Below are 23,345 nucleotides of genomic sequence, written 5' to 3'. Positions count from 1 at the left end.
CATCACTGTCCCTCTGTCTGTCCTGTGTAGTGACATCACTGTCCCTCTGTCTGTCCCTCATAGTGACATCACTGTCCCTCTGTCTGTCCTGTGTAGTGACATCACTGTCCCTCTGTCTGTCCTGTGTAGTGACATCACTGTCCCTCTGTCTGTCCTGTGTAGTGACATCACTGTCCCTCTGTCTGTCCTGTGTAGTGACATCACTGTCCCTCTGTCTGTCCTATGTAGTGACATCACTGTCCCTCTGTCCATCATGCGTAGTGACATCACTGTCCCTCTGTCCATCATGCGTAGTGACATCACTGTCCCTCTGTCCATCATGCGTAGTGACATCACTGTCCGTCTGTCCGTCCGTCCGTCAGAACTTCCACGCTGCAGCGTACGGGGCCGAGCGGCGTCAGGACCTGCTGAGCGCCGTCAACCACTTCATGGACTCCACCACGGTGCTTCCTCCCTGCCAGGTGGGCGGGGCCTCCCTGTCCACGCTGAGGAGGAGGAGCTTCGAGCGGAACGGCAGAGAGACCACGCCCCCCCGGGAGTCCAAGAGCTTTGTGGATGAAGGTACTGATCACATGACTCACTAACGACCTATCACACCAGAGGTCCTGATCACATGACTCACTAACAACCTATCACACCAGAGGTCCTGATCACATGACCAGACCCATTGATAGAGAGAGTTACGTCACTTACGTCGACTCCCATAGTAAGCGTGGAAAGCCTATTTACTAGGGGTGTGTATCCATCCCCTACAAGGCGATTCGATACGTATCCGATACATGGGCTAACGATTCGATTCGGAAACGATACGGCTTACATACAGAACGATTCGATACGATTCGATTTGGTGCAATTTCGATACGATTTCGATTTTGTGGAATTTGATTCGATTCGATCCGATACGATTCGATACGGTGTGATCTGATACTTACGTTTAATGAAACATACATTTTCCATTTTTAATTAAGAAACTTGATCTATAAAGTAGCATGGCTGACCTTCAAATAATGGATATCTCATAAAAGACCAAGGAATAACAGAAAATTGTAAAGAAAAATGGATGACAAATCATTTTAGTATCATGTCATTGTTGTGTTCATTCTAAATAGACACAGACATGTAGATACAAAAAATAATTAATGTAAACTACAAAGCCTACTGACATGGTTTGAAAATCTGTCTCACACACCCATTTCTAAGAGCTTCACTTTAGCAGTTACATTTGGTCAGGTGGAGAAATATAAAACAAACACACAAAAGGCCTGGCCCTTCAGGCTTCAGTACAGTGCAATAATTGTACTTTGCAAAGCTGCTATAATAACACTGAAAAACTAAAATACATCCTCACCAATGCCACAGATCAGATCAATCCTCAGCAATGCCACAGATCAGATCACCAAATAATACTAGTAAAAGAGCCTGCTGTTATTCAGTCAATAAGATCATTTCAAAAAGATCCACTTTACAACAGTAACAACAGCAGTATAAAGTAAGTGCAACATTTGAAGTCTGGCACACATCATGTCTACTTGTTATCTTATGGCTCTACTGCAGTAGTTCTAAAAAAAAATCAGTCAAGGACCCCCAGTTTGACATATGGATCAGGCTCTTGTCTTAAGTTTAAATGGAACCAAATGGACCCATTAGGGTCCATTTGTACACTCCATTGAGTTACACATACCCAAGGGTTCATTAGGGTCCATTTGGTTCCATTTGTACACTCCCCTGCTGAGTTACACATACCCAAGGGTCCATTTGGTTCCTATCATTTTGCCGAGGACCCCCTAGAACTGCCTCAAGGACCCTTGGGGGTCCCCGGACCCCACTTTGAAAACCAATACTCTATAGTCGCCCTTTGCAATAAAAGCTGATGCTGTGATTATTACCTTTGCTGTCGACAAGCGCGGGGACTTCTGATGGTTCTACTGGGAAAAGTGTTATCCAATCCATTACTGTCGCATTCTTATAAAATCCAAACTTGCGTTTCTCCACTGGAATAACCCATAGTGAATAGTGATGGAACTAGTCTACCACGTTGTTGGTTTGTTTACAAGTCGCTGTGTGTCGCACATGCGAGCGTCATACACGCACCAGTGTGCTATGTCGGAAGTAGCAGATCTATAAGTTTACAACCCATCCACATGCACCACCCTGTGGGCTTGTAGATCTGCGGCTTCCCGCAGGACAGTGACTGTAGTACGCAGAAACCCAGCTCTAGCGGAGGACAGAGCAGCAGGCAGCTTTTTCTTTTTTTTTCTTTCCATTGCACTGCAGCACTGACTGCTAGCAGCGCTCACTTTTGAAGTAATGATTTGTAACAGTAAACGATGAGTAAGTAAGTTCAGAATTTCACAGCAGATTAATTATTTAATGCTAAAATCCGATTAATCCGATTAATAACTTTAGGACCGATACATCGACCGATACGGCCGCGATTTGGACCGATCCGGGTAAACGCGCATCGATGCGGCCGTATCGCTAGTGTTGAAACCGATAATCGATTCATATCGATTTTTTCCCGCACCCTTACTATTTACTCTATGGTGGGAAGCTAACTTAGCCTAGCTTACTGGAGCCTGTTCTCATTCTTAGCGAGCCTCTGCCCCGTCCGCCCCCATACATTTTTCACTCGCTGGTAAGTAGACTAAATCGCGTCTTTTTCACTATTTTAATAATGTTATCTACCTTAGAGAGGCCCATGAGTGCGTTAAAATGATGAAAAAGACGTGATTTGGTCTACTTACCAGCGAATTAATGACTGGGCTAGAATGGGGGCGGACGGGGCAGAGGCTCGCTAGGACTCCATGCGAAGCCACTTCCGGTCTGCGGCGAGTTCAAAGCGTGTCTCCACTCTCCTTAGACCGCTCTGGTCCTGATCACATGACTATCTAACAACCTACAGTTTATCACACCACAGGTTGTCAACCCTTTTCACATCAAGGTCCATTATTCATTCAGTATTTGAGCCATTTGATGACATTTAGCCTGTCAGACCCAAAGCTTTGAATATTTTTTTGATTTTATCCCAAATTCCATGCTGTATTGATGTTGGTGCCGTAGGAGAGATAACAGGAGAACGTTGATCAAAATAACAATTCTTCTACATTCTCCTATCATTACATTACATTATATTACATTCTCTGGTCCCCTACTGGCGTTTGAGGAGGCCTACTACTCTGTGAGTAATAGATTACATTCTCTGGTCCTCTGCTGGTGTTTGAGGAGGCCTACTACTCTGTGAGTAATAGATTACATTCTCTGGTCCCCTACTGGTGTTTGAGGAGGCCTACTACTCTGTGAGTAATAGATTACATTCTCTGGTCCTCTGCTGGTGTTTGAGGAGGCCTACTACTCTGTGAGTAATAGATTACATTCTCTGGTCCTCTGCTGGTGTTTGAGGAGGCCTACTACTCTGTGAGTAATAGATTACATTCTCTGGTCCTCTACTGGTGTTTGAGGAGGCCTACTACTCTGTGGTAGCTAATTGTGTTATCACTTGTGCAAGTACTGTGTTTAGCTGCATATGTAGGTAGGTATGTAGGTGTTTATGTACGGTAGGTGTGTGTTTAAGCCCATAGAACAACACTACAACAATCTGCAGCCCATGTTTTGAGGTGAATCCTACCAGACTAGTATTCACCTGGTCTTCCCCATTCATTATCCCTTGCTGACCAGACAATGAATTATCCCTGGCTTATCTCCCTTTGCCTCCTCCATGAATGACAGTTAACTCTCTGTGTGTGTGTGTGTGTGTGTGTGTGTGTGTGTGTGTGTGTGTGTGTGTGTGTGTGTGTGTGTGTGTGTGTGTGTGTGTGTGTGTTCCTTCCCTCCACCTCCAGAGCTGTTTGTTGCCTCCAAGCCCCCCAGTGGTGGGGGTGAAGACCCCCTGCAGAGGTCTGGACGAGTGTTTGGGGGTCTGGTGAAGGACGTGGTCCGCAGGTAAACGTAGTACCCTCCGTTTACTGTTACATCTGCATTGCTTTAAATCAGGGGTCTTCAACGTTCTCAGGCCAAGGACCCCTTAGTTGAGAGAGAGATGAAGCAGGGACCCCCACAACCTGTTCATAGATTCCATATAGTTTCATTGTTTGACAGCACAATCATCAGTGTATTTTGGATTCATGTCAATTTGTGTTTTCAGATTTTTAACCACTTGAACCGTCAATACTTAATAAACTTGACCTTTCACTCTGTACTTAGTCTGATCTTTTTCCCCTCAACACCAAAGCTCTTTGCTGAAAATAGCTCACAACGCCTCGCAGTGCGAGGCGTTGTGAGCTTGTAGATCGTGGGGACTCAGAGTCCCCATCCAGAATCATCCAGAATCAATGTGGGTAAATTGACTATAATCACATTTTCTGTCTTAGGAATGCAACAAATACCAAAAAAATAAAATGTTGGGGGTGAACTACTCGTTTAAAGAGCAGTGACATCATTATGACATCACATTAAAGAGCATGTCTCCACAGGTATCCTCAGTACCTCAGTGACATCATTATATCACATTAAAGGGCATGTTGTCTACATGTATCCTCAGTATCAGTGACATCATTATATCACATTAAAGGGCATGTTGTCTACATGTATCCTCAGTATCAGTGACATCATTATATCACATTAAAGGGCATGTTCTCCACAGGTATCCTCAGTATCTCAGTGACATCACAGATGCTCTGAACCCTCAGTGTTTGGCTGCCATCATCTTCATCTACTTTGCTGCTCTGTCGCCGGCCATCACCTTTGGAGGACTACTGGGTCAGGAACACTTTATATTACATGACTTTACATTAATATTACATTAATATTACCTTTATATTACGTGACTTTACATTAACATTATATTAACATCACCTTCGGAGGACTAGGTCAGGAAGACTTCATTTGAAACTGCTTTGCATCACATTAAAGGAGAATTTCAGGCCAAAACGGCTATCTTATCTTTCAAAGTATTCATTTGTTGCACAAAAACATGGTCCAGTTGTCCTGTTTTGAAAAGATGCAACATATTCTATTTTTGGCCAAGGAGATATTGTTAATACGGTTATTTTTCTCGCTCCAAAGTCCATTTTTTCGCTACACATCAGTCGCCGACACTGTTAGCAACACATAGAAGCTAGTACATCTCCTCGCCAAGTCTGGTGGTACTTCTGTTCTCAATGCAAGTGAACAGGACCCAGAAATACGACGAGACTTGGTGAGAGACGGGATTTCAATGAGAGTTCAAAGTTTAGCGTTTTATCAACAACACTGGAGCGCCCCTGGATATGTAATAGCTTGTGTTGCTAACTGTGTCGGCAAATGATGAGTAGCGAGAAAATGGACTTAGAAGCGAGAAATTAACCGGATTAACAATTTATCCAATCGTTCCCATTTGAAGCCCTGTTAGGACCGCTCGACTAAAAATAGAATATATTGCATCTTTTCAAAACGGGACAAGTGGACCATGTTTTTGGGGAACAAATTATTACTTTGAAAGGTAAGAGAGCCGTTTTGGCCCGAAATTCACCCTTATCATTACATGAATTACATTAACATTGTCATTAACAGTTCATCACATTACACTAATAGACCATTGTAATTTCAACAGCAGATTTTGATTTCATTTTAGTCGTGGTTTTTTGAATACTGTAACATATCATATCGTTTTAGTCATATTTTAGTCATATAGTTGACTAAATATAAAATTTTAGTCGACTAATTACAGTAGATTTTGTCATTTCTTTATTTTTAATTTGGCAGGCCATGATGGCGTCATTATAGCTGAAAATAGCCGATCTACCAGATCTCTAGGTCTGTAGTCTCATCACATGACTTCCCATTGACATTAATAATACTATCTGTGTTGTGTCTAATATCTAGGAGAGAAGACAGACGGGTTGATTGGCGTTTCAGAGCTGATCGTTGCAACGTCCGTCCAGGGCTTGGTGTTCTCCGTGTTCTCCGCTCAACCACTGCTGATCGTAGGCTTCTCTGGACCTCTACTGGTGTTTGAAGAGGCCTACTACTCTGTGAGTAATATATTACATTCTCTGGTCCTCTACTGGTGTTTGAGGAGGCCTACTACTCTGTGAGTAATAGATTACATTACATTACATTACATTACATTCTCTGGACCTCTGCTGGTGTTTGAGGAGGCCTACTACTCTGTGAGAAATAGATTACATTACATTACATTACATTCTCTGGACCTCTGCTGGTGTTTGAGGAGGCCTACTACTCTGTGAGTAATAGATTACATTACATTACATTACATTCTCTGGACCTCTGCTGGTGTTTGAGGAGGCCTATTACTCTGTGAGTAATAGATTACATTACATTCTCTGGACCTCTACTGGTGTTTGAAGAGGCCTATTACTCTGTGAGTAATAGATTACATTACATTACATTCTCTGGACCTCTACTGGTGTTTGAAGAGGCCTATTACTCTGTGAGTAATAGATTACATTACAGTACATTATACATTACATTAATAGAGGATCTTTACTCTGTGAGATTACATTAATGTCGGGTTTCTCAGAATCAGTTGTAAAGTCCTCACACATCCCTTGCTCATCAGTCATTATCCAGGCACACAACTTCACACAGATATGTTTTCATTCATAAATCCATCCTTGGACTCCTGCCTAGTTATCTATACACATACATGTAGCCCCCTAGAGCTTGTATGACTTGGGCAACTTTGATGATGGAGAGGGCCACTATATTTTCACACTCACACCAGAGGGCCACAATGCATATACAGTCAAAAATATAGCAAAAATAGCAACAAGCTCAAAATGCCGGTTTGAGCATGTAGATCTGCATTTGCTATTTTTGAATTGGAACCCTGAATTAGCTATTTGAATTGGAATACTGAAAAGTAAAATTATGATTTAATTTCAAATGCATGTTCTTATGTTAACTTCATGGACTCAAATACATAGGACATAAAAAAGTACTTGTCATCAAGCTACTAATGTAGACTGAAGTAAATTGAAGCAGGTCATATTTGCATGTTTGGAATTGTAACAGCTGAAATCAATAACATATCAGTATTTTGATATTAACCTGTGGGCCGCATGAAGTGAACCAGATCTTTGGTGAGATTGAGAATGACAGCTCAGGTCTCACTGAGAGATTAAATCATAGACTGTAAAAATGTCTGGACAGCGTCACGCCCATAGACTCTACAGATGGAGCGTATTCTGCAGGCGTGTGCATGTCGCCATCTTTCTACATCCTGTCCTGAAACACCTGCGGCTTATCCTACTTTATCATCAATCTTAAAATACATGGGAGCATAATTTAACAAAACGCATATCCTGGTGATTGAAAGAAGACCCATTTAGGCCTAACCTATAGAATAGGGCTAAATCAGAAATTAGCCTACAAAACAAATATGTTGCTACATACTGTACATGTACTGTAAGCCCCTCCCAAACAGCAAAATGTGTTCCCGGCCTGAATGGGTTAAACTAGCGACTGGAAGTATAAAGTATTTATGGCAATGATTTTAAGGTAATAAAATCAAGTGTAAAGACACTAGCACTGCATGGGAAACGGCAGAACTAGCTTTCACATAAACTCTCTCTTCCTATACCAGTAAGACGCCTAAGGGCGAAAAGCGCCCTCGCCCTAAAGGGAAAGGTTGCGCCATCTGTCTTGGCCATCTGTCTGGCCATCTGTCTTGGCCATCTGTCTTGGCCATCTGTCTTGGCCATATATGGATTCTGTTAGTGTAAATTTCCCTTTTATGCCCATATATGGAGATCCCTAACAAAATCCCTTTTATGGAGATCCCTGCTCTAAGTATCTGACATCACTGTGATGTGTCAGGGTAGTGTTAAGAGTGGTTCCCCTGACATCACAGTGACATCAGAGCATGATGTCAGAGCGACAAACCCATAGATCGTAAACAAGTGTACTCGTCCAGACGGACTCGGACAAGCTGTGACGGTTCTCATAGTAAAACTACGACCTACGGTCGCAATTATGGCCTCAACCTACAAGCCTTGGTTTAAATGAACAAATAAATAGTGGTCTGTCTTTCTGTCTGTGTGTCTGTGTGTCTGTGTGTGTGTGTGTGTGTGTGTGTGTGTGTGTGTGTGTGTGTGTGTGTGTGTGTGTGTGTGTGTGTGTGTAGTTCTGTAAGGCCAACAACATGGACTACCTAACGGGCCGTGCGTGGATCGGGATCTGGCTGATCGTCATCGTCATAGCGACGGTGGCGCTGGAGGGAAGCTTCCTGGTGCGCTTCGTCTCGCGCTTCACCCAGGAGATCTTCAGCTTCCTCATCTCCCTCATCTTCATCTACGAGACCTTCAACAAGCTGGTCAAGGTGAGACAAGACTTAAAGGAGTAGTTCACCCCCAAAATGACTTTTTTTCTATTGATTAGTCACGCCATGGAGACTAGAGTTCAATAATATTTTTTGGTTTTTGTCACATTCCTAAGACAAAAATTTGATTCGAGTAAATGTACCCCCATTGATTCCGGATGGTGACCCGTTTCGAAAAGGGTCACCATCCGGAACGAATGGGGGTAAATGTATTGTTATCACATTTTTGTCTTAGGAATGCGACAAAAAACAACAAATATTATTGAACTCTAGTCTCCATGGCGTGACTAATCAATAGAAAAAAAGTCATTTTGGGGGTGAACTACTCCTTTAATATCGAAAATAACGATTATTTTCGGTGCTTGATACCACACTGAACTAAGCAATAATCACGTGAATACTGGAAATGTGGTGTAAAGGCATGGTTTTCTGATAAGATGCTGCATTCAAGTTCAGGAGAGTTTGGACAAGGCAATTCTCTTGAATGCTGCCTTCAGGTATGGCATGGAAAGAGGGGGCATTTGCGTTTCTTTCACCATAGTAAAAACTGCATTCATGGTCTGGAGAGGGCACTTTTTACAGACGGATAAAAGGGCAGGGGCTCAAGCCCCCTTTGATGTCTAGGTGTGCTCATGCCTGTTATCATCTTCATCTACGAGACCTTTGCCAAGCTGGTCAAGGTGAGGCAAGCACTGCGCATTATTTTCATGGATAGGAACATAATTAAGGCTTTTTAATTAATTAATCAAAAGTAATCACATTTTAACACAGTTTAATCGCATATACATTATTTGGCCTTTTTTTTAACACATTCACTCAAGCATGAAGATTTCCTATGTCCTACCTCCTCATTGATGCCTCCTGATCCTATCTCCTATGTCCTTCCAGCAGCCATGCAGTAAGAGACTTGACACCAGGAAAAGAACCAAATTCTAGGAGCTAGGGTGTAGCAGATAGGACAGATCAGAGTAAGGACATGAGATGCAGCCATTGCGTGCCCTGGGGTTTGTTGTCTGTCGGTGGTGCACCAGTATGATCGCTACAATGAAACCTAGTCCAGTGAGAACGGTTCCACGGTGCAAACACTAAGCCTGATTAAAATGGGTTAATCATTTTTTATCATGTTATTTTTTCTGCAATTAATTAATCAAAATTAAAGTCCCGGCCCTAATCATAATATAAGTGTAGGCTACAGGTTAGATATGATAATGACGTGATATTAAATCTACATGTTAGATATCTCTGCCGTCGGCCTGAAACCTCCCAACTCCAAAATATTCATTTTCGGGAAAATGAGTTCAAGTGGAGTTAGGAGGTTTTGACCGAAGGGCTTTTTACTACTTTCCATTGGTTCAATATTATTTTAACTAAAACACACAGACGTAAAGGGTGTTCAATAGCACATATTTATGTAAAAAAGAGAGGGCCAATCGGGTGGAGTTAGCTGGTTTGGCAGAAAGTGTGGAGTTAGGAGGTTTTGTCCCAAGCACTTTTTACTACTTTTCATTGTTTCAATATTATTTTATCCAACACTCAGATGTAAAGGGTGTTCAATAGCCCTGATTTATGCCAAAAAAATCTAAAACCTCAAAAATTGACTTTTGGCCAAGGGTCCAGGATTTGGCCAGACAGTGACGAATTATGATCTAATAATGTGATATTTTAAATCTACAGATCTTCCAGGAGAATCCTCTGAGGAGCTGTTACCCTGGCGACGGTTACCATAGTAACGACACGGTGTTGTGGATGGGGTGTAACTCCACTAACTCCAGTGTTCCTGGGTAGGCCTCTCTTTATTTATTTTTGCGACCGAAGGTCGCATATACTCTGAAGAACCATGTCGCTTGAGTGACCTTCCGTATTCTCGTGACCGTCCTTCCGTATCCTCTGTGATGTCAGTGTGATGTCAGCAAGTTGTGACATCAGTTCCTGTACAGGGCGGCTACACGAAATGTGGATAACACTATATATGGATATAGTCCAGTCCATCATGTCATATGGGACTCCCGTCATAGAAAGTAGCCATTGTTAGGCCGGAGTCAATGGCTGTCTGTCTGTCTGACTGTCTGTACAGGAAGTGATGTCACATGACATACTTTTTATATATATATGTAAATATGGGGGCGTCTGTCGTTGTCAAGCTCAAAGTTGGGCATTTGGAGGTGGCAATGGGGCGGCCAGATAAAGTTATTAGGCCTGGATCCAACTTTAAGTATCAAACCGGTACTCGAAACGTACTTAGAATTTAACATATTTTCTAAAGTAAATATGGGGGCGGCTGTGTTAAGAACGTTTCGTTGTCAAGCTCAACGTTGGGCATTTGGACCTATACATGGAGAAATGGAGCAAATCTGTTTGGCCTAAACATGGAGATGTGGATAACACTATATATGGAGATAGTCTAGTCCAATATGTCATATGGGACTACCGTCATAGACAGTAGCCATTGTTAATCCGGAGTCAATGGCTGACTGTCTGTACAGGAAGTGATGTCACATGACATACTTTTTATGCCCATATATGAGTCCTAACATGGAGATGTGGATAACACTATATATGGAGATAGTCTAGTCCAATATGTCATAATGGAACTACCGTCATAGACAGTAGCCATTGTTAGGTCGGAGTCAATGGCTGTCTGTCTGACTGTCTGCACAGGAAGTGATGTCACATGACATACTTTTTATGCCCATATATGAGTCCTTCTGTACCACATCTCCATGTTTAGGCAAACTCCACACAGAAAGGCCCTATCGCCAACCCAACCTAGGGTGTGAGCGATAGGGCCTTTCTGTGTGGAGTTTGCATGTTCTCCCTGTGTCTCCTAGGGTTGATACCCTCACAAAAACATGAACAAGGGCGAGGTTGCATGTCACCCTGAGGTCGCATTCCACCCTCAGGTGTCTTACTAGTTATATCAAGGACTCCATAACTCTGACAGTGTACAAACCAAATGGACCCCTATAGTGTGTGCCAGCGGCTACGTCATTGTAGTCCTAAGCGGCCATTTCTTGGGTCAAAACACAGGTGTTTCAATTGTTTGATTGCATAGAACTAATGCTATAGTCTAATCAGAACACCTGTGTAAGGCTGTGTTTACCCAAGAAATGGCCGCTCTTAGAACTACATTTGGCACACCCTATATGTCCATATACAATTCACCCTTTGTCATGTCCCCCCCTCTTCACATCCCATTGGTTGCTGTGTCTTGGTGGGACACTCGGTGGGACACTCCATCCATTACCATTTTCTATTCAGTTGCTTCGTACTGTTATTCTGTGTGTTCAATTCTTGGTTTCAAACTTGGTTTCAGTCAAATGGAGCTGCTCAGTGGCAGTATAGTGACTCAGCATGTTTTTAAAAGTCTTTATATCTCCAAAAAGTATGTTTTAGCGAATTCAACATAAACTGGTAGATCTGTTTTGGGGAGTTAATTAAGATGTTAATCAAGATGTCCTCCTGGGTGACAGGACGGTCCCAGAGACGTCAGGAAAGCCCAACATCGCTCTGCTCTCCCTGGTCCTCATGTCTGGAACGTACTTCATCGCTTTCTACCTGCGCATGTTCAAGAACAGCCCCTTCTTCCCTGGAAAGGTGCGTATGTGCTACTGTATGTAATAACATGTTCAAGAACAGCCCCTTCTTCCCTGGAAAGGTGCGTATGTGCTACTGTATGTAATAACGACAATAAAAAATCACACCCAATGTGAAGTGAGCGGTGGTCGTGCTTGCATAACGTCTTCAGACTAGGATTTGAGTCTAGGATGTACAGGGTATGCTACACACACGTTTTGCTATGGCAAAACGCTGAGGAAAAAGGCTACAGACACACGACATATGACATCACTAGACAAACATGATGCTACACACACACACATTTTACCATGGCAAAACACTGAGGAAAAAGGCTACAGACACACGCACAGCTACGTATAGGAGCGGTTTACCACCGCTCAAAAATAACTAGAAATACTGTTCCTACGAAACAGTGTGGGCTCGCATGTAACACCATGTATGGGCACAAATATCTCCCCTTTGGCTGCTCCTCATTGGCTAAGGGCCCTGCCTTTGTACTGTCCAGGAGATCTTGATAGATAAATAATGAAGATAACATACGTGTCGTGTGCACACGTCAGCGAGCACACAGCAACTAGAACTGCACTCTGTCCAGGTGCCAACTTGTGCCTCACGCCCAAACCGAACACACATGGTCTACTTATGCGCCAGCAGAGCGCACCACGAGGTGTGCCCTGCTGGTCTCACTTGATTTTAATGAAGACATTACCAAGAACACTTATATATCTATTTCTGCTGACATCACCAGGAATGCTGGTCCCTCATTGGCTGTTAATGAAGTGTGTGCATGTGCATGCGTGCATGTGTGTGTGTGTGTGTGTGTGTGTGTGTGTGTGTGTGTGTGTGTGTGTGTGTGTGTGTGTGTGTGTGTGTGTGTGTGTGTGTGTGTGTGTGTGTGTGTGTGTGTTACAGCTCCGCAGGATCATCGGAGATTTCGGGGTTCCCATCGCTATCCTCATCATGGTGTTGATTGACAGCAGCATCAAAGACACTGAGACTCAGGTGAGACTGAACCTGGAGGTACCACACCTTCCACTGCAACATCTCCATAGTATCTTATGAACCTGGAGGTACCACACCTTCCACTGCAACATCTCTATAGTATCTTATGAACCTGGAGGCACCACACCTTCCACTGCAACATCTCCATAATATCTTATAGTCCCACATCCCAATAGGAATCCAATAATAGCAGTAACTCCAGCTCCAGTGATACCCATGTACCTGACAAAGTACTTCTTAAAGGTCAAGTATGTTCACGATCACAACACCAGAGGCAGCTCCACTAATCATCATCAACGTAGATTTAACACTAAACAAGGCTCTAACTCGTTCTCCTGCTATACCATCAACATGTGGAACGCCCTTCCACAAGCCTTAAAGGAGAGCGAATCCCTAGCCTCCTTCAAAATCGGTATGAAAAGTCACCTTCAGGCGGCTGCTACTCGTGACTTGTAAATAGACTAAGCTAGGGGATCCACAGGCATGGGGATCCCTGATTGGCCGGTTTAACCACTTGAACCCCAGCATCGCTATTCTGGGGGGAAAGACATTGTGAGCTTGTAGATCTGCTATTTTTGGTGAAGAGAGTTGGTGTTGATGGAAAAAAATATTCATAAAGTACAAATGCATTCAGGTCTCCATGGTGTGAGTAATCAATAGGAAAAAAAAAGTCATTTTGGGGGTGAACTACTCCTTTAAGCACACTCCGAAGCAAGGAATAGTTAAAAGGCCTTTAATGACAATGGGCTCTTACATATTAAAAACAATAACCGGCCAGTAACGCAGACCGGTTTCGACACAGACGGTCTTCTTCAGGGCATGGCTATAAGGGCCTTTACTCAAGTACTTTTATCAATTTACAATCTCGGATACATCCCGGATCCTAATATATTATACTTTTATTCATCTATTTGAAAACTTTAGTTATTAGTTACTTTGCAAATATAAATTATACCATTATATAACATACTGTACATAAACCACTTCAGCTCTATTTTATACCTAGGCTGAACTGCACTTACCGTAGCATTAATTACTTTTCCCTCTACTTGTGCAGAAACTGAGCGTGCCCAGTGGCCTGTCGGTGTCCAGTCCAGAGAAGCGTGGTTGGGTCATCTCTCTGGTTGGGTCAGACGGTCTGTTTCCTGTCTGGATGATGTTCGCCTCCATCCTACCGGCCGTCCTGGTGTTTATACTGCTGTTTATGGAGTCACAGATCACTGCGTAGGATACTACACACACACACACACACACACACACACACACACACACACACACACACACACACACACACACACACACACACACACACACACACACACACACACACACACACACACACGCTGCACTAACTAAACCAGGGATGGGCAACTGTGATGATGGAGAGGGCCACTATATTTTCACACTCACTCCAGAGGGCCACAATGCATATAGAGTCAAAAATAGCCGATCTACAAGCTCAGTGCGACACGTTTTGAGCTTGTAGATCTGATATTTTTTAATTGGAATCCTATTTTCTTTTTCTTGATTTGGAATCCTGAAAAGTTAAATTTTTATTTAATTTCAAATGCATTTATTATGTTCTTATAACTTTATGAACTTAAATACAAATACATTTGACTGATAAAGTCTAGTGCTTTGTCATTAAGCTACTAATATAGACTGAAGTAATGAAAGCGGGTCATGTTTGGAACAGTCACTAATCACTAATAGATTATTATAGTATTTCGATATTAACCTGAGGGCCTCATTAAGTGAAGGTGGGGGCCGCATGTGGCCCCCGGGCCACCAGTTGCCCATGTATGAACTAAACAAAAACTAAGCTATGAGGACTAAGATAAAAGACAATACAATATACTGATAATTTCATCAACAAATAAAGACTAGACTAAAATCTTAACACAGAATAATTATGAAACTCGCAACCATTGACCAAAGGGTGACACTGTAGGAAGCCTTTGAAAGTGCAAGCTTTGAACAGCCATGAAACCTGAACACACATATGCTTCTCGGGAGAGTGTTTTCTGCTGGTGTTTCAGTCCGAGTGTATCAAAGGGTGCGTTCGGAAATGCGCACCGGGTGTGTGCTCAGTGTAGTGAGTGCCTAAGCCTAATCCTAACCTCAGTAAAACTATGCCTAACCCTAACTATATATATATATATATATATATATATATATATATATATATATATATATATATATATATATATATATATATATATATATATATATAACTATGCCTAAACCCAACCCTAACCCTAACCTCGGTAAAACTATGCCTAAAACTAAACCTAACCCTAACCCTAACCATAACCGGTGCGCATTTCCGAACGCACCCTTTGATACACTCGGACTGAAACACCAGCAGAAAACACTCTCCCTATGCTTCTCCTCATGCCGAACAACTTTGACACGCTGACCTTTGACCTCTGACCTTAGATCTCCCACGATTTTGAATTATATGAAAGACAGTTCAAATCGATCTCCTCCTGGGATTTTTGCGCCACCCACATGCACGAAACATGTTATACATGAACTTTGGACCAATATCTGACCAAAGGGGGGGGCGCTATACGCAAAGGTTTGAAAAATCTAACTTTAAACGGACATAAGTCATGCCTCGTTTGGTTTGAAGACATGCAACTTGCTTACACGCGTGCCTTGACTCAAGAGGAACACATCTGTCTGTGTCTGTCTGCCTGCCTGCCTGCCTGTCTGTCTGCCTGCCTGTCTGTCTGCCTGTCTGTCTGCAGGCTGATCTACAGTAAGAGTGAGTGTATGATTGTTAAAGTCTCCCTGCAGGCTGATCTACAGTAAGAGTGAGTGTATGATTGCGACCGTCAGGTCGCACTTACTATCAAAACCTCCACCGGCTGTCTGTCTGTCCGTCCGTCCGTCCGTCCGTCCGTCCGTCCGTCCGTCCGTCCGTCCGTCACACTTTTGCCCTGCTCATATCTCCGCAACCGTTGCCCCGATCCATGCCAAATTTTGTACACACACTCCTTGCCTGCCAAACCACAACTTCCACCCATCAATTCTCACATGGCCCTCTTCTAGCGCCACCATCAGGCCGATTCTTGCAAAACACATTTTTGGACACTGCTCCTACAATGTTTGCCCTACAATCACGCAAATCGGTACACAGTATGTCTACACTCATCTCATCAATATGGATATGTCTCACATGGCCCTCTTCTAGCGCCACCATCAGGCCGATTCTTGCACAACACTTTTTTGGACACTGCTCCTACAATTTTTGCCCTAAAATCACGCAAATCGATACACACTTGCTCTACACTGATGTCATCAACATGGATCTGTCACATTTAGCGCCACCTTCAGGCCGATTTTTAAAACACATTTTTGGACACTACTCCTACAGATTTTGCCCTAAAATCACGCAAATCGCTACACAGTATGTCTACACTCATGTCATCAAAATGGATCTGTCCCATATAGCGCCACCATCAGGCCGATTTTTTCAAACACATTTTTGGACACTGCTCCTACAGATTTTGCCATAAAATCACGCAAATCGGTACACAGTATGTCTACACTCATCTCATCAACATGGATCTGTCCCATATAGCGCCGCCATCAGGCAGATTTTTACAAACACATTTTTGACACTTCTCCTACACATTTTGGCCTAGAATCACGCTGCGACCTGACGGTCGCTTATCTCCCGCTTAGGGAGTCTTACTGGTTGTTAAAGGTCTGTCTCCCTGTCTGTCTGTCCCTGTAGGCTGATCTGCAGTAAGAGTGAGCGTATGATTGTTAAAGGGACAGGCTTCCACCTGGACCTGCTCATCATCGTGGTTGTGGGCGGGGTCTCTGCGCTGTTCGGCCTGCCCTGGCTCTCTGCTGCCACCGTCAGGTGGGTCATCACTCCTACACTCTGTTTGTAGAATCAGTTGTTATTGTATTGTAGGTCTGTCCATAGTGTTATAATCATTGTTATTGTATTGTAGGTCTGTCTAGTGTTAATAATCATTGTTATTGTTATAAGCCCTATTCACGGCCCGCCCCGCTGGACTTAACCCTGCAAGGCCCAGCGTTGCTTTTTGGCAACATTTTTTAAATCATTTTTTAAAAAATGTTATAATTAGTTTTCCTGTTCTTTCTTCACATTAACATCACCATTAAATCCTATTGTTTAGTATTACAATGCCATTGCCCCGATATTTGCATATAAATACCCCCCACAGTGGCTGACATTCACACCTCCCAGAGAAGTTGAAATTCCAGCGTCTGGACGAACAACATCTCACTTTTTAACTGAAGCTATTCCTCACTAAAACATAAGTAAAATGCCTGTAATATTTTACTTTTTGGACATCATTAGAATGTCTAGAACATGTACATATGTTATTATTGTGAAAAATAGCCCCAAAATGCAAATTAGAGCATGATTTATTTATTTATGATTTATGGCTATAAAACCTTACAAAAACATTATACATTTTTTAACATTACATGTTCCTGTGAGTAGGACTCCTACAACAGCATCTGATTTTTTTTATTTATTTTTTGGCCAGTAGAAATTAATTCGGGTCTTGCAGGGTTAAAGCCAACAAATCATTATTTCGAACGGTAAAGTAAATTATAACGCTTTGTGCCTTTTACTATCTTGTGTTCTTGATCATGCTAGCCGTATTTTATACTTTACTATTCGGAAATTGCATTAAATTAGCGATTTCTGTGTTAACTCTATGGGCTTTTAGCAGGGTTATACCCTTCAAAACGTGACTTCAGCACCAGGACGTTGCTGAGTGTGAATAGGGCTAATTATATTGTTGGCTCTCTGCTGCCCCCCTCAGGTCGGTGACTCACACCAACGCTCTGACCGTCATGACCAAGGGAGACAAACCCCGCATACAGGAAGTCAAGGAGCAGCGGGTCACCAACTTCCTGGTGGCGCTGCTAGTCGGTAAATAAACGTTATAATTTAACTTCCTGCTAGTAGGTAAATAAACGTTATAATTTAACTTCCTGCTAGTAGGTAGTCTCGCGTGGTCAGACTGATGACTCCCGCGATTTGTAAATGCTCCCGTCATACAGTCTGGGCCTGGGGTAACGTAAGAAGAGCGATGAGTATCCGATTAAAGCGGAAGTGAAGCCTCCTCCTCACTTCCGTTTCGTTTTTAACATCGCGCACATTTATCTTACTATAAACTAGTAAGACACCCAAGGGTGGAATGCGACCTCAGGGTGACATGCAACCTCGCCCTAAAGGGCGAGGTCGCGCCAATTCTTGACAATCTGGCCAACCACAGCGTTTCTCTGACGATTCTAGTTGTTGTCATTCTGGGGGGAGTTTGTTCATGTTTTTGTGAGGGTATCAACCCTAGGAGCTCAGCACACTCACAGAATCATGGCACACTCACAGAATCAATGTTATGCCCATACATGGAGTTCCCTGACTATGTTATGTCAAAACATGCCCATATGTGGACATTACCAAATATGGGCATTTCCAGTTATGTCCTTAATATTGATAACATTGGGACAGGGATCTCCATATATGGGCATGAAACATATGTTAATTAGTAAAGCCAAGCTTAGGTTTGATGCCTTGGGATTTCTATATTTGGACATAAGTGTGTACCCAATAGGTCATCATCTGGAAAGGTAGGGTGTAAATCAGAGTAAAGCAGGCTTTTGAGCTAGTTAGGGCCAGAGATTGATGACATCAGAAATCCCCATATATGGGCATAAAGGGATTTTGCTTTTGGGAATGCCCATCTAAGGCATTTTTATTTTATTTTATCCTTTATTAATAAAAATACATGTATGTATCCATATACATATGGAGTTCAATATTGATGTTTTTGGAGAAGGTATGTTGTAAATGTATGCTACTTAGTAAGGGGCCTCGGGTTAGATACTCTTTGTATGGCCTCTGGAGGTCCTTGGCGTCTGTTAGTAGTATGCCCAGCACATAAGATGTGGGACGTCACAAAGCCTGCGGCCATGTATCATTTTCCATCAGGCCTGTTGGTTTTCACGCTCCAGTGCGGCGTTCATGCGCTGCAAGTCAATGGCAGACTTGGCAGTCAGACAGACAGCCATTGACTCCGGCCTAACAATGGCTACTTTCTATGACGGTAGTCCCATATGACATGATGGACTGGACTATCTCCATATATAGTGTTATCCACATTTCGTGTAGCTGCCCTGTACAGGAAGTGATGTCACAACTCGCTGACATCACACTGACATCACAGAGGCTTCGGAAGGACGGTCACGAGGCTTCGGACACTCAAGCGACACGATTCTTCAGAGTATATGCGACCTTCGGTCGCAATAAAAATCATCTAAGTATGTTTAGCTTGCTGCTTAGCAGAAATGACATTTTAAAATATATTTTCATGAAGGGAAAATAAATGCCCACTTCCATTACTCGCCGTTCAGGAGCTATATAGTTCCAGACTCTATATAGCATTCGGAGAATTGTGGAGTAGTTTTCTGGCTACGCGAGACTAGCTAGTAGGTAAATACACTTTATAACTTAACTTCCTGCTAGTAGATAAATACACTTCACAATGCAGGCATTTAGCAGACGCTCTTAACACTTTGACTGCCATAGTTTTAACCAAACTAATGTAGATTACTGCCAAGGCCTTTTCCTATAGTTTTTACCTGACTTTCGAGAGCTCCATGTATCATCATTGTTATTGTATTAGGTCTGTCCATAGTGTTTATATAATCGCTGTTAGTGTTCTTTAGGTCTATCTATAGTAGTAGCAGACCTGTTGCATCAGATCCCTCTGTCTATTGTTATAATCAGTGTTATTGTATTATATTGTATAGGTCTGTCCATAGTGTTATAATCAGTGTTATTGTATTATATTGTATAGGTCTGTCCATAGTGTTATAATCAGTGTTATTGTATTATATTGTATAGGTCTGTCCATAGTGTTATAATCAGTGTTATTGTATTATATTGTATAGGTCTGTCTATAGTAGTATATAAAGTGTTATTGTATTGTAGGTCTCTCTATAGTAGTAGCAGACCTGCTTCGTCAGATCTATAGTGTTATAATCAGTGTTATTGTATTGTATTGTACAGGTCTATCTATATAGTATTATAATCAGTGTTATTGTATTATATTGTATAGGTCTGTCTATAGTAGTATATAAAGTGTTATTGTATTGTAGGTCTATCTATAGTAGTAGCAGACCTGCTTCGTCAGATCTATACTATTATAATCAGTGTTATTGTATTATATATATAGGTCTATCTATAGTAGTATATAATCAGTGTTATTATATTATATTATATTATATTATAGGTCTATCTATAGTGTTATAATCATTGTTATTGTATTGTAGGTCTATCTATAGTGGTAGCAGACCTCCTTCGTCAGATCCCGCTGGCGGTGCTGTTTGGGATCTTCCTCTACATGGGTGTGATGTCACTGAACGGCATCCAACTGACTGACCGTCTGCTGCTACTGATGATGCCCCCCAAATACCACCCTGATCTCACCTATATACGCAAGGTAAATACCCCCATATACCCCCCATATACCAACCACCCTGACCTGACCTATATACGCAAGGTAATACCCCCCAATACCCCCAAATACCACCCTGATCTCACCTATATACGCAAGGTAAATACCCCCATATACCCCCCAATACCCCCCAAATACCACCCTGATCTCACCTATATACGCAAGGTAAATACCCCCATATACCAACCACCCTGACCTGACCTATATACGCAAGGTAATACCCCCAAATACCCCCCAAATACCACCCTGACCTGACCTATATACGCAAGGTAATACCCCCCAATGCCCCCCAAATACCACCCTGATCTCACCTATATACGCAAGGTAAATACCCCCCAATGCCCCCCAAATACCACCCTGATCTCACCTATATACGCAAGGTAAATACCCCCCAATGCCCCCCAAATACCACCCTGATCTCACCTATATACGCAAGGTAAATACCCCCCAATGCCCCCCAAATACCACCCTGATCTCACCTATATACGCAAGGTAATACCCCCCAATGCCCCCCAAATACCACCCTGATCTCACCTATATACGCAAGGTAAATACCCCCCAATGCCCCCCAAATACCACCCTGATCTCACCTATATACGCAAGGTAAATACCCCCCAATGCCCCCCAAATACCACCCTGACCTGACCTATATACGCAAGGTAAATACCCCCCAATGCCCCCCAAATACCACCCTGATCTCACCTATATACGCAAGGTAAATACCCCCCAATGCCCCCCAAATACCACCCTGACCTGACCTATATACGCAAGGTAATACCCCCCAATGCCCCCCAAATACCACCCAGATCTCACCTATATACGCAAGGTAATAACCCCCCATATACCCCCCAAATACCCCCCAAATACCACCCTGATCTGACCTATATACGCAAGGTAATAACCCCCCATATACCCCCCAAATACCCCCCAAATACCACCCTGACCTGACCTATATACGCAAGGTAAATACCCCCCATATACCCCCCTGACCTCACCTATATACGCAAGGTAATACCCCCCAATGCCCCCCAAATACCCCCCTGATCTCACCTATATACGCAAGGTAATACCCCCCAATGCCCCCCAAATACCACCCTGACCTGACCTATATACGCAAGGTAAATACCCCCATATACCCCCCAAATACCCCCCATATACCCCCCATATACCACCCTGACCTGACCTATATACGCAAGGTATAAATACCCCCCTAATACCACCCATATACCCCCAAATACCACCCTGACCTCACCTATATACGCAAGGTAAATACCCCCCAATACCCCCCAAATACCACCCTGATCTGACCTATATACGCATGGTAATAATAATAATTTTGGTTAGAACTGACTGAAAGATAACTTTGTACTTCAAGTTTAAAATGATACTAAATATATTGGACATTTAAATTCCAAATGAATTCCAAATATTATCAAATTATCTCGCGGCACCCCAGGGTGCCCCGTCACCCACTTTGAAAACCCCTGCTCTATACATCATGAACAAAATAAGACCATGCTATAATACATGTAGATGGCCCTCCTACTCATTGACCAAGCTTTCTCCAGAAATGAAGCAAAAGAAAAAAATATCATATTGAAATGTGTGTGTGTGTGTGTGTGTGCGTGCGTGCGTGCGTGCGTACGTGCGTGCGTGCGTGCGTGCGTGCGTGTATATGTGTGTGTGTGTGTGTGTGTGTGTGTGTGTGTGTGTGTGTGTGTGTGTTTAGGTGGGGACCCTGAGGATGCACCTGTGGACCATCATCCAGCTAGTGTGTCTGGGGGTCCTCTGGGCGGTGATGTCCAGCCAGGCTGCTCTCGCCTTCCCTTTCATCCTGCTGCTGACCATCCCTGTGAAGATGCTGCTCCTACCTCGCATCTTCACCAGGACAGAGATACTATGTGTATGTTCACACACACACACACACACACACACACACACACACACACACACACACACACACACACACACACACACACACACACAGACACACACACACACACACACACACACACACACACACAGACACACACACGCCAGTGTTGATTTCATTGACTAAAAACTATGACAAAAAAAAACTATTGTCACTGACGAAAACTAATTAAGAACTAAACAACATTTAAAATAAGCTTACAAGGCATTGCATTCTGCAGATCAGCAATTTTTAGTGAAGAGTTTTGGTGTAGATTGAAAAAGAACACATCAAGTACAGTGTAAAGGGCTTTGCATACAAACACTTTTTTTTTCGCACTGAAAAAAACAGACATTTCTTTTTTTCCCAATCGAATCCCAGTTCAATTTGTGTGTCTTGTCGCATGCGGTAAAAACTCATTGACTCCTTTTATGACTCCTCTTCAGATCCACAGTGTGGATTCCACTTGAACACCAAATACAATGTGTTTTAATCATGCAGCAAACGGAAAGAAACACAACGGTCCTGTGTGCAAAGCCCTTAACTCTGGACTGGTCCGTTTAAATAAGTAGTGAGGCTTAAACTGGAGTGATATTGATGAATTCCAGTCAGATATTATAAAAGTATTCTCTGTGTGTGTGTGTGTGTGTGTGTGTGTGTGTGTGTGTGTGTGTGTGTGTGTGTGTGTGTGTGTGTGTGTGTGTGTGTTACAGTTGGATGCGGACGACGCCGAACCCAAGCTGGACGAGGACGAATACTCTGAGAGATGCATGCCTGTTTGACCCCGCCCCTCTGTTCTTATTGCTCCATCCATCCATCCATCCGGCCTATCAGACAAATGCCTGTTTGACCCCGCCCCTTGGTTCCCATTGGTCTATAGAGCATCGCAGTGAGGTCCCGGAAGTAAACGTCCATTCATTTTCACCATAGGGTTTTTCATTATCAGCCACAAAGTCGTAGCAATTCAATGAATGGTAAAAAATGGTAAATGGTGCATTTATATAGCGCTTTTATCCAA

The 23,345-nt window shown here is 42.9% G+C and overlaps 1 protein-coding gene across 1 annotated transcript in view; it reads left to right on the top strand.

Moving 5' to 3' along the window:
* LOC308286171 (anion exchange protein 2-like) overlaps nt 1–23,109 on the top strand; it is a gene marked incomplete at both ends in the record, with an annotated part of 32,883 nt that extends 9,774 nt beyond the window's left edge. The window contains 14 exons of the mRNA XM_080727127.1: nt 363–561; nt 3,840–3,939; nt 4,640–4,755; nt 5,860–6,008; nt 8,123–8,317; nt 9,992–10,098; nt 11,788–11,911; nt 12,806–12,895; nt 13,953–14,119; nt 16,641–16,772; nt 17,716–17,825; nt 20,231–20,400; nt 22,145–22,318; nt 23,041–23,109. Coding sequence (XP_080583253.1) covers nt 363–561; nt 3,840–3,939; nt 4,640–4,755; nt 5,860–6,008; nt 8,123–8,317; nt 9,992–10,098; nt 11,788–11,911; nt 12,806–12,895; nt 13,953–14,119; nt 16,641–16,772; nt 17,716–17,825; nt 20,231–20,400; nt 22,145–22,318; nt 23,041–23,109 — 1,902 coding nt within the window. The remainder of the gene's footprint in view (nt 1–362; nt 562–3,839; nt 3,940–4,639; nt 4,756–5,859; nt 6,009–8,122; nt 8,318–9,991; nt 10,099–11,787; nt 11,912–12,805; nt 12,896–13,952; nt 14,120–16,640; nt 16,773–17,715; nt 17,826–20,230; nt 20,401–22,144; nt 22,319–23,040) is intronic.
* Nucleotides 23,110–23,345: the final 236 nt, after the last annotated feature.

The sequence above is a fragment of the Nannobrachium achirus genome (assembly GCF_963921795.1).
Source record: "Nannobrachium achirus genome assembly, chromosome: 5".
NCBI classification, from domain to species: domain Eukaryota; kingdom Metazoa; phylum Chordata; class Actinopteri; order Myctophiformes; family Myctophidae; genus Nannobrachium; species Nannobrachium achirus.
The sequence above is the reverse complement of the archived record's forward strand: the minus strand, read 5'-3'. Positions and strand labels throughout refer to the sequence as shown.